General features: G+C 41.5%; 1 protein-coding gene and 1 long non-coding RNA gene across 3 annotated transcripts in view; one reads left to right on the forward strand and one right to left on the reverse strand.

Moving 5' to 3' along the window:
- Nucleotides 1-631, reverse strand: part of FAM161A (FAM161 centrosomal protein A) — a 38,524-nt gene extending 37,893 nt beyond the window's left edge. For both annotated transcript variants that reach the window (XM_068564838.1, XM_068564839.1), the window contains exon 1: nucleotides 316-631. In XM_068564838.1, coding sequence (XP_068420939.1) covers nucleotides 316-543 — 228 coding nt within the window. In that variant the 5' untranslated portion in view covers nucleotides 544-631. The remainder of the gene's footprint in view (nucleotides 1-315) is intronic.
- On the forward strand, nucleotides 330-4,000 carry LOC137777870 (uncharacterized). Its single transcript, XR_011076658.1, has 3 exons — nucleotides 330-1,496; nucleotides 1,625-1,716; nucleotides 2,285-4,000. It is a non-coding gene; the product is annotated as an uncharacterized lncRNA (long non-coding RNA).
- The last annotated feature ends 8,485 nt before the right edge of the window (nucleotides 4,001-12,485 follow it).

Consider the following 12,485-nt stretch of genomic DNA (forward strand, 5'->3'; position numbering starts at 1 on the left):
TACTCCCAACAGATGCTGGGGCATAAGGAGTAAAGTTCTGTACTTTTCACTCTCTGGTAACAGACTAACGTAAATGCTCTCCAAGAAATTTTTACAACAATCTCTTTAGTTAAAATTAAAAGACTTTTCAACGCCTTGGTTTTGGGTATTTTCCGTGGGAGCGCAGAGAACGTGGTGGGCCAGGCTCACCGGTGGGGAGGATCTGGACAGGGCGCGCGTTTCCGAGCCCGCGCCTCACCAGCAGGGTCGCCGAGCAGCCTCCAGCTGCACCCCCCCCGGGGCCTAGCCCCAGCCCACTTCCCGCCCCTGCATTACCGGCGCCCGCGCCGGCCCCGCTGCCTCTTCCTCCTCCTCCTCCTCCTTCTCTTCCTCCTTCTCCTCCTTCTCCTCTTCCTCCTCCTCCAAGGCCGCCGCCGCCGCCGCCGACAGGGACTCTACGGGGTCTTTGCGTTCGTAATGGGTGACCCGCGCTCCGGTGCTGGGATTGACCGGGGTTTGGAGACTGCTGGCCGCCACCTTCGCTGCTCGGTGTGAGGCGGCCATCACCACGCCACCGAGGCCTGAGCGCCCGCGCTGGCCCGGGGCGTGGAAGCCGGCGCGGCCGTAGGCGCCCGATGGCTCCTTGCTTGGGGAGGTGGTTACTAGGGGTCCGGTAACTAGGGACGCTACAGGTGCCGCAAGGGGCCAAACGTCACTCAAAACCGGCGCACGCTGCGGGAGACCCAAAGTGGGGGCCTCCTGGATAGCGGGAATCAGTATTGAATCTTTGCTGGTTTAGAGGGCTGGTGGGCAGAATAGGACACCTCTTCCCTTCCTTCGCGCTTCACCGCCTAAACGCAGACTTCTCACATTATACTAATGAAACGACACGTTTTGTGAGTGAAAAAGCGCATTTTTATTCATTGAAATAACCTGTTAGGAGGAGACGGCGGCGGCAGAGGAAAGCTGGGGATGTTATTATGTTGCAGTCTCAGGACTGGAAGGTTTGCATGCCGCTACCCAACATGGCTCCCCCGGAAGCCAGAGAATGGGAGTCCAGTACATTCTGCTCTGATTGACTTGAGAGCTAGCAGAAATCGACCAATCCGGAGGAGGCTGCTAGCTATCCCTCTCGGCTGACCAATAAAAGCCCAGAGTTGGGTGGAGCCTGGTCCACCCACCGGTGAGTGACAGTGCAAGTGTATGAACCGCGTGTTTGCTGCTTGGGTTCCTCAGCTTTATAGTGGTGTGGGTCGGAGGGCGAGAGCACCCAGCAGTAGCCACAGACAAGTCTCATCTCCATCTCACCCCCATCAACATCTCCCACCTGAGATGTGGGTGCTTCAAATGACGCCTTCCTTCTACACCACGCGCCTGGAAGAGAGGCCTAGCCTTAAAATAGCCGGCGTGGTGCAGTCCAGCCACCTGCTACCTAAGCCCCTACCTCCTGAGGCTGAGGCTGCAGCAACCTTCCCCTCCCACTCCCTGCGCTACAACCTGCCACCGCCACCACAAAGGTAGAGTATGCAGCGCGCGATGTCTAGAACCCTTCTCTGTGATCTGAGCCCTTTATACCAAGTCTTCCTTGTTCGCTGGTCTGGAGTGTGAACACTTGCAAAATCCCCTATTCCCTCACCTTCTTCAGGCTGCTCTTTGTTTTGACTGAGCATTTGCTTCGACCACTGGAACAGATGCTGGCTGGATTCTGAACAGAAGCCAGAGTTGGAAGCCCATGAGGTATGGATGCCCCAAGTGACCAGAGAAGGGACTTCCAGTCATTCGCATGCAGCTAGTTCTGTGGCTGCACGTGCCGCTTTGGGGATTCGTTTTAAGTCCGACCCAAAACCAGCAAGATAGGTCTACGTGCTGAAGCACTGAAAATGGAAGATTAGGCTAGAATAGGATAGAAGGAATGAGTGTAGAGGACACATTGTATGTGTTTATAGAAGAGCAGAAAAGCTTCCACTCATCAGCAATATTCTAAATTTGCAGATCTTTTAAAAATTGTTTTAATTGAAATATAGTTGATTTGCAATGTTGTGTTAGTTTCAGATGTACAGCAAAGTCATTCAGTTATATATACATAAATTTGCAGATATCTAATAATATAGCCTCAAAATATATACAGCAGAAATGGACAGATCTACAAGAAGAAAATGACAAATCTTACATCATCATAGGAAGAATTATTTTTGCACTTTTGTATTGAGATATAACATATACAGTGCAATGAATAGATCTTAAATGTATAGTTGGGGGACCTCCCTGGACGTTCAGTGGTTAAGACTCTGCACTTCCAATGCAGGGGGCCCAGTTTGATCCCTGGTCAAGGAACTAGATCCCACATGCTGCAACTAAGAGTTCACATGCCGCAACTGAAGATCCCACATGCCGCAAGGAAGATCCCATGTGCCGCAACTAAGACCCAGCACAGCCAAATAAATAAACAGATATATATTTTTTAAGTGTATAAATAATGTATAGCTGGACGCGTTTTGACAAATGTATACACTCATGAAATCATATTAAGATATAGAACATTTCAGTCATCCCGGAAAGACCCCTTGTGCCCCTACCCAGTCTGTTCCCCGTTCCACATTCCCTTGACTGTTCTAGAACTTCATATAAATGGAATCATACTGTATGTACTCCTTTTGCTCTAAACTTCTTTTGATCAGCATACTGTTTTCTGGGGATTCATCCATGTTGTATATATGAGTAGTCTGTTCCTTTTTAATTGCTGAATAGTATTCTTTGCTGAGATAATAGTTTTCCAATACTGGAAGAATTTTCCTCTTTATTTTGTGCTATTCATAATGTAACAGTTACAGTCAAGGCATACTCTTAAATTTAATCCGTGCCATTAACATTGTCTTTATCACTTTCTTAAGTTTATTCACTCACCTGTTGTTTCCATTTTTTCAACTGTCAGTTTGGGTCCTTCAGGAAGATGATACCAGGAAGGAGTTAGAAGTGGAAGAGAGTTATTGGGGTAAGTTCCTGTGAAAGATAAAGGGAGAGGAGTAGGAATGTTTTCAGGACAAGATATATTCTGACACCTTAGAAAAGAGAGGGAAAGGAGAATAATTGTGTAGGAGAAGGTTGAAACTACAGTGAGGGTCTGAGAAAGTCTCAGCCAGGTAAAAAGAGAACTCCAGCACAAAGATTGCTCATAGAGCAGACATGGACAGACCCTACCAGCCCTGCCATCTGAATCAGCCCTGCCTCTGAATCAGGGAGGGGCTAGCACTCCCTCTGAAGAGCAAGTTCTCAGATGGAACACTTTGGGAAAACCCTGAAGTTCTGTGGTTGCCGGCTGTTAGCCAGTGTTATGCTGGTAAATGGTTGATGACTGGCTCTCTGGGAGAAAGTGTGTGTGTGTGTGATTGTGCTTATAACTTTTAGTAATATAAAGAATTGTAGCACACAACTTATAAATAAAACATACTCTTTACTGTAAATCCCTCACAATTGATTCTCCCAGAGTACTTTCATTGGTTTTTGCTGAACTCTTGTATCTATAGCCAACCTATGGTTGCAACTGGTGAATGTAGTTCCAACATGAATGCTGGTTGATATTTTTGTTTATATTAATGACTAAGATGAAAGTGAAACAACCAACATGTATGTCAGAATTTCACTTGTCTGCCAATGTTGTGAGTAACTTTTTTGCTAGAATAGATAAATACTTTTCTAATACTAAAAGAATTTTCCTTAAATTTTTGTGCTGTTCACAATGTGACAGCTACAGACACCACACACTAAGTTTTTTCTGCATTATTAGCATTTTCCTCATTGTTTTAAGTTTAAAAGCCAACCTGTAGCACTCGCTGATTTCCATGATGTCAGTACCCTCACCAAGGCCAATTTCAAGTAACCAGTGTGACATCACCAAACATGAACTTGGGGAATGATGCCCAATAGGACACCATTATATAGTTTTTCCACCATACAGATAGAGCAGATGCAAATAATCTTGAGAGCCTAAGTATAAGTAAAATGTAGTAACAGAAGAGGAAGTAAAGAGTTTTGAGAAATTATCTTTGTTTTGAATATAATTTATTTAATTACAATTTAGCAAAACTTAATTTTTAATAGTGGCTGTGTTTAACAAACAGTTTGCAAATATCCTGAAATTTTTACAGTCAGGTCTCTCAAGCCAGTACTAACAGGCCCCTGCACACTGCCGTGTCAATTGACTGCACTCCTCACAGCAGAGCCTGTCTTTAAAGGAGATCTAAGCAGCTAAGCTAGATGACTGCCACATTTGCTATTGTGAATAAAGCAGCTATGAACAGTCCTGTAAGTGTCTTTGATACATGTGTGTATATATGGAGGGATATAGAAGATTTGAACAGCACAATTATAATTAGGTAACATATGTCTATTAGAAAATATATTTTTTCTAATATGTATATAAATATATTTTATATATTATAATATTATAGAAATAAATTTATATAAATATATATGTAACAATTGAAGAATATATATTATCTTAGGAACATATGGAACATTATAAAAAGAAACCATAGCATTCAGCCATAAAGCTAGCCTCAACAGACTTCAAAGGATTAATATTATACAGTTAACATTCTCTGATCACTTAATGCAATTAAGTTAGACATTAATTTTTTTAAAAAACTAGAAAAGGCTTTCAGTTTGGAAACTCTAAAATACTTCTAAAAAACAATTCATGGGTTACAGGAGAATTCATGACAGAAATTATAAAATATATAGTAAGTATATATACTTAAATTATATATGAAATAAATATATTTATTAATATATTAATATTATGTTCCTTAGAAACCACTTAAAGGTATATTAAATAAATAGAAACCATATATTAATTATATTTAAATTTACATATTACTATACAAAATGTAATATTATATAATTATATTCATTTGTGATAGTATATTAATGTATTTAATAAAATATTTTAAGTGGTTTTTAAGCCATGTGTTAGAGTAATTTTTTGGGGGGAGGGCTGCTCCGCATGGGCTGTGGGATCTTCGTTTCCCAGCCAGGGATCAAACTGGAGCCCTCCGCAGTGAAAGCACAGAGTCCTAACCACTGGACCGCCAGGGAATTCCCTGGAGTAATTTTTTAAATGCAGAAATAAATAATTTGAACATTGGATTATCAGGTAGCTTCCAAAATGCTTCAGATGATTCTAATCTTTTACCGGTTGGAGAACCAAGGCTCTAATTCTTCTCTAGGATACCTAATTATTTGCTCAGTTCCATTTGCTCTCTGGTCCTCTGGCTGGCTGCTGTAGTAGCAAAGTAGCATCTCTTGTGCTAAAGCAACACTGCCTACACCCACAGAGGCTCTCGCTACTTACACCACTTCCAGACTCAGATGAAGCACTGAGCTTTTGGGCTTCCCCAGCAGCTGACTGGAGGCACTGGGCAAGGATCAACGTGCTAGGATAAGCTTTGACCAATGAGAGATGTGAAACTGGCAAATACATTTCTTTCCCTTCCTTTACCTGATAGACTCTTCTAAGGCAGGATGATTCTATGGAGACTGTCTGGGCAAGTCACTGATGACAAGAAACTGATCTTTTTTTTTTTAAAGAAATGGCCAGCTTAGTAATTCATACCTTTGTATTTGTTTTCCATCTTTTGCTGTCTCATTTCCCTTTCTTCTACATTCTTGATGTCCTGGGATTGAACGACCCAATAAAATATTAGTAGATTTTTAAAAATAATAAAATAAAAAATAATATTACATAAAATATATATTATATGTAACATTATATATTTATATAATAATGTATAAGTTAACATATAATTTTATAATATATGTTATAATAATATAAGTGGCTTCAAACCACTTAAAATGTATTAAATAAATATGTATATGTATATGTGTGTGTGTATATATATATATATATATATATATATATATATATATATATATATAATCTCCCATGCACCTTGGGATAGGGAGTGTTCTCAGAGCAATATGACTCCTGGATTCTTCCACAGAACAAGTGCAGGATAAGATCATTGGTTCAGCAACAAACAGAAACTACTGAAGTAGCTGAAATGTGCAGAATGCTTAGGAAAAAAAGGCAGACATGAGAAAAATAAATTTTGAGGTTAAAAAGCCTTGGATAACAAAACGAGTAACAGAAATCCTTGGGTTTAAAGAGAATGTTATGGGACTTCCGTGGTGGTGCAGTGGTTAAGAATCTGAGGGGACACGGGTTCGAGCCCTGGTCTGGGAAGATCCCACATGCCGCGGAGCAGCTAAGCCCACGCACCACAACTACTGAGCCTGCGCTCTAGAGCCCGCGCACCACTACTGAGTCCATGCGCTGCAACTACTGAAGCCCACACGTCTAGAACCCATGCTCCGCAACAAGAGAAGCCACCGCAGTGAGAAGCCCACGCACCGCAACAAAGAGTAGCCCCCACTTGCCACAACAATGAAAACCCAACGCAGCCAAAAATAAATAAATAAATTTATTTTTTAAAAAATAAAGAGAATGTTATGACTGAGTTTAGTCAACCAACTGGAAGTGAAGGGCTGAACCAAGATGGAAATTATTCTTTGCATCTGAAGTGTAGTACCATCACTTTATTAGGTCACAACAGAGTGACCCAGTGTGGCTCTGGCCCAATTCTCTTGGCTGTTTTTGGAGAATCCAGGCTCTAAAATGATGTGAATCAACCACACTGGCGTTTTGAATGAAAAAAAAAAAAATTCTACAGAGTTTATGGGAGAACTGTGGCCCCTCCACAGGAAAATATCGCTGGAATCCCTTTCACTTTCCTAGACCTGAAGAAAGAAGAAAGGAAACAGACAGATTGAAGAAGAAAAATTGCCACCTATGAAAAAAGCAAGACAAAGAAAAGAGAGATAAAGAAGAAAAAGAAAGCAGTAGGGAGAAAATGTAGAGATCTTGAAGTCCAAGAAGACTCCAGTCCAGATTTCCTACCCTAAAAGACAATCCTGCCCAGTCAGGACAGAGAGAAAGCACAATCATGTTCAGCCTTCTCATCAAAGAACCAAGAGCCAGAGTCCTTCCTCTGCTCCAGAAAAGAACACTCCAGCACTCTGGGAACCTTCAGTACAAGTGGCCACTTCTGACACTCAGTGATATCCTGAAATTTCCCCAGCCTGAAACTGTACCAAAGCTAAAAGACATTCTCTGGGGAAAAAAAAAAACAAAATTTCCATAAAAGAAAAGGAAAAGGGCTTCCCTGGTGGCGCAGTGGTTGAGAATCTGCCTGCCAATGCAGGGGACACGGGTTCGAGCCCTGGTCTGGGAAGATCCCATGTGCCACGGAGCAACTGGGCCCGTGAGCCACAATTACTGAGCCTGCGCGTCTGGAGCCTGTGCTCCGCAACAAGAGAGGTCGCGATAGTGAGAGGCCCGCGCACCGCGATGAAGAGTGGTCCCCACTTGCCACGGCTAGAGAAAGCCCTCGCACAGAGACGAAGACCCAACACAGTCATAAATAAATAAATAAATAAAATAAAAGAACGTGAATTTCTAAAAAAAAAAAGGCCATCTCCTGGTCAATTTATTAAAAAAAAAAAAAAAAGAAAGAAAAGGAAAAGGAGAAGAATCAACCAAAATCTCACGCTTCTTCTCATACTTGATCTTGCTGGCGCTACAGATCCCAAGATCACATTCACCTAGAAGACAGCTAAGCCCAAGGAGGCAGCCATCACCTGGAGGAAGAACTCCACCAAAGCATAGATGGAGCAGATCTCCAGTGAGATGAAAGAGGCGCTCATCAGCATTCTTGTCTAGGAGTAGTTCATTGTCCACTTTGTCTTGTGTCGGGTCACTGACAAAGAAGTCTCCCAAGAGGACCTTCAGCCCCCTTGAAAAACTGGTAGTGAAACAGGAGGGAAGGAGGCAGGGCACAACCTTTAAAAGAACGGCATAGCCCGAGGATGTGACATAAACTGATTAGAACCAAATAGGTCCAAGATGGTGGATGAGTCGACTTCCACTAGACCTTGAGCCTCAGTATACGCTCATTGTAACACATCAGCAAGCTAAATGACACACCCACAGGTGCCATGACAGTTCCAAGGCCAACCATAATGGTCAAAGAATGGGAGGTGGCCCAATTCCTGGAAATCCCCACCCCTTCCCCAAAATAGCTTGACCACTCCTCCCACTCATTAGCCTATGAAATTACCCACCCCTATAAAAACTGACAACCCCATACCCTGATGCCACTCTTGCCTTCTGAGATGGCCCACGCTCCATCTGTGGAATGTGTTTCTCTCTAAATAAATCCACTTTTTACCTATCACTTTGTCTCTCACAGAATTCTTTCTACAACAAGACATCAAGAACCTGAGCTTCATTAAGTCCTGAGACCAGGTGTGTGATCTCAGTTAAAAGACCGTGGGTTCAAGTCCCAATCTGAGTTGCATGGTTTCAGCAGGTTATCTCCTTCAGCAAGTCCTCCAAGGCAAAAGCACCATACATCACCTACAGCAACTCTACCACCAGAAATTCATCATTCCCCAGCACCCAGCAGCAACGCCCTACAAGAAAAAGTTGTATTTCTGTTTCTCCAGGGAGAACTTCAGGTAAAGTGACAAAAAGTGATAGAAGTGACAAAAAGTGATAAAACTACTGAGAATAAAATAGAATACTACTCAGCCATAAAAAGAATCTAAAAAAAACAACAACAACAAAGGAATGAATATAACAAAAAAAAAGTAGACACAGATAAAGAGAACAAACTAGTGGTTACCAGTGGGGAGAGGAGGGGCAATGTAGGGGTAGGGGAGTAGAAGATACAAGCTATTGGGTGTAAGATAGGCTCAAGGATGTGTTGCACAACATGGCGAATATAACCAATATTTTGTAATAACTGTAAATGGAAAGTAACCTTTAAAAATTGTATAAAATAGGGACTTCCCGGGTGGGCCAGTGGCTAAGACTCCATGCTCCTAATGCAGGGGGCCCAGGTTCGATACCTGATCAGGGAACTAGATCCCACAAGCCGCAAATAAGAGTTCACAATAAGAATTCACATGCCACAACTAAAAGATCCCGCATGCCACAACTAAGACCCGGTGCAGCCAAATAAATAAATAATAAATATATATTTTTTAATTGTAGAAAATAAAACAGAAAAAGAAAGTACTGAGAAAAGAGGCTCCCTCATCTAGAAAAGTAGAGTTCTCTGAATCAGAGGACAAAGGTGGCAAAATGGCTGCTGCATTTTCTGTGCAGCAGAGACACCAAATCAGACGACAAAACCAGCTCCTCCTCAGATGATGATGGTGATGATAAGACCCAGAAGTCCTACATGAGAAATGGTGAGGTAGGCAGGTGGCAATTCAGAATGCCTCTCCATCACCACAGAAGTGCCAGAAAGAGATTTTCCCTTTTAGAGAAGTCCCTCCCCACCACCCACCAGAAGGCACGGTTTTCCTTCTCTCACACCTCACTTCTCCTCAGCTCATGTAGCCCATGACACCACCATCATTAACCCCTTAATGACCATATCATTTGCAGATATTTTCTCCCATTCAGTAGGTTGTCTTTTCATTTTGGTGGTGATTTCCTTTGCTGTGCAAAAGCTTTTAAGTTTAATTAGCCACCATTCTACTTTCTGTCTCTATGATTTTGACTACTCTTAGTGCCTCATATAAGTAGAATCATATAGGATTTGTCTTGTGACTGACTTAATTTCACTTAGCCTAATGTCCTCAAGGTTTGTTTATGTTGTGGCATATGCCAGAAATTCCTTTCTTTTTAAGGCTGAATAATAGTCCATTGTGTGTGTGTGTGTGTGTGTGTGTGTGTGTGTGTGTGTATATATATATCACATTTTGCTGATCCATTCATCCATCAGTGGACACTTGGGTTGCCTCCACGTTTTAGCTATTGTGAATAATGTTGCTACGAACATGGGTGTACAAATACCTATTTGAGACCCTGCTTTCAATTCTTTTGGGTATATACCCAGAAGTGGAATTGCTGGATCATGAGGTAATTCTATATTTAATTTTTGAGGAATTGTCATCCTGTTTTCAACAGCAGCTGTAGCATTTTACATTCCTACCAACAATACCCATGGGTTCCAGTATCTTGTTTTGTTTTTCTTTTCTTTTTTTTTTTGTTGGCTGCGTTGGGTCTTCGTTGCTGCACTTAGGCTTTTTCTAATTGCGGCTAGTGGGGGCTACTCTTCATTGTGGTGCACGGGCTTCTTATTTGCAGTGACTTCTCTTGTTGCAGAGCATGGGCTCTAGGCACACGGGTTTCAGTAGTTGCAGCATGTGGGCTCAGTAGTTGCGGCATGCGGGTCCTAGAGCACAGGCTCAGTAGTTGTGGCACATGGGCTTAGTTGCACCGCGGCATGTGGGATCTTCCCAGACCAGGGATCGAATCCGTGTCCCCTGCATTGGCAGGCAGATTCTTAACCACTGCGCCACCAGGGAAGTCCCTCTTTTTTTTTTTTTTTGGCTGTGCCATGTGGCTTGCGAGATCTAAGTTCCCCAATCAGGGATCAAACCCATGCCCCCTGCAGTGGAAGTGCAGAGTCCTAACTGCTGGACCACCAGGGTATTCCTGTTGTTTTGTTTTTCTGATAGTAGCCATCCTAAAGGGTATGAGGTGATATCCTGTAGTTTTGATTTGCATTTCCCTAATGGTTAGTGATGTTGAGCATCTTTTCATGTGCTTATTGGCCATTTGTATATCTTCTTTGGAGAAATGTCTATTCACGTTCTTTGCCCTTTTTTTTTTCTTTGCCCATTTTTAAATTGGGTTGTTTGTTATTTTGTTGTTGAGTTTTAGTAGTTCTCTCTATATATTCTAGGTACTAATCCCTATTAGATATGGGATTTGCAGATATTTTTTCCCTTTCTGTGGGTTGCTTTTTCCTCTGTTGATAGTGTCTTTTGATGTACAAAACTTTAAAATATTCATGAAGTACAATTTGTCTATTTTTTCTTTTGTTATCTGTGTCTTTTATGTCATATCTAAGAAGTGACATTGCCAAATCCAATATCGTGAAGATTTTGTTCTATGTTTACTTCTAAGAGTGTTATTGTCTTAGGTCTTTGATCCACTTTCAGTTAAATTTTGTATATGGTGTTAGGTAAGGGTCTAACCTCATTCTTCTGCATGTGGACATCCACTTTTCCCAGCACTATTTGTTGAAAAGATCGACCTTTCCACATTGAGTGGTCTTGGCTTGCTTGTCAAAACTCATTTGAACATATATGTGTTTATTTCTGTGTTTATTTATTCTATTCCACTGGTCTAAATGTGGGTCTTTATGCCAGTGCCACACTGTTTTGATTACTGTACCTTGCTGTATAGCTTGAAATCAGGGTGCATAATACCTCCAGCTTTGTTCTTTTATTTATTTATTTATTTATTTATTTATTTATTTATTTATTTATTTATGGCTGTGTTGGGTCTTCGTTTCTGTGTGAGGGCTTTCTCTAGTTGTGGCAATCGGGGGCCACTCTTCATCGCGGTGCGCGGGCCTCTCGCTATCGTGGCCTCTCTTGTTGCGGAGCACAGGCTCCAGACGCGCAGGCTCAGTAATTGTGGCTCATGGGCCCAGTTGCTCCGCGGCATGTGGGATCTTCCCAGACACGGCTCGAACCCGTGTCCCCTGCATTGGCAGGCAGATTCTCAACCACTGCGCCACCAGGGAAGCCCCAGCTTTGTTCTTCTTAACATTGCTTTGGACATTCAAGGTCTTTTGTAGTTCCATACAAATTTTAGGATTATTCATTCCAGTTCTGTGAAAAATGCCATTGGTATTTTGATAGGGATTACATGGAATCTGTAGATCACTTTGGATATATTGACATTTTAACAATATTCAGTCTTTGAATCCATGAACATGGGATCTTTTTCCATTTATTTGTCTTCTTTAATTTCTTTCAACAATGTTTTGTAATTTTCACTGAGCAAATCTTTCATTTCCTTGGTTAAGTTAATTTCTAAATATTTTATTTATTTTTGATGCTATTATGAATTGAACTGTTTTTGTAATTTCCTTTTCAGATTGTTTGTTGTTAGTGTATAAAAATGCAAATGACTTTTGTGTGTTGACTTTGTATCCTGTTACTTTGCTGAAATCATTTATTAGTTCTAACAGCTTTTGTGTGTGTGTGTGTGTGTGTGTGTAATCTTTGGGGCTTTTTACATGTAAGATCATATCATCTGCAGATGTAATTTTACGTCTTCCTTTCCAATTTGTATGCCTCTAATTTCTTTACCTTGCCTAATTGCTCTGGCTGGAACGTCCATACTATGTTGAATAGAAGTGGTAAAAGTGGACATCCTTGGCTTTTTTAAAGAAAAAGCTTTCAGTCTTTCACCATTGAGTCTGATGTTTGTTTTGGGTTTTTCATATATGGCTTTTCATTATGTTGAGGTAGTTTCCTTCTATTCTTTTTTTTTTTTTTTTAATCACGAAGTTGTTGCAATTTGTCAAATGCTTTTTCTGCATAAATTGACATGATCATGTAGGTGTTCTTTTGTTTTT

The sequence above is a fragment of the Eschrichtius robustus genome, chromosome 15 (genome assembly GCF_028021215.1).
Source record: "Eschrichtius robustus isolate mEscRob2 chromosome 15, mEscRob2.pri, whole genome shotgun sequence".
In the NCBI taxonomy this organism is placed as follows: domain Eukaryota; kingdom Metazoa; phylum Chordata; class Mammalia; order Artiodactyla; family Eschrichtiidae; genus Eschrichtius; species Eschrichtius robustus.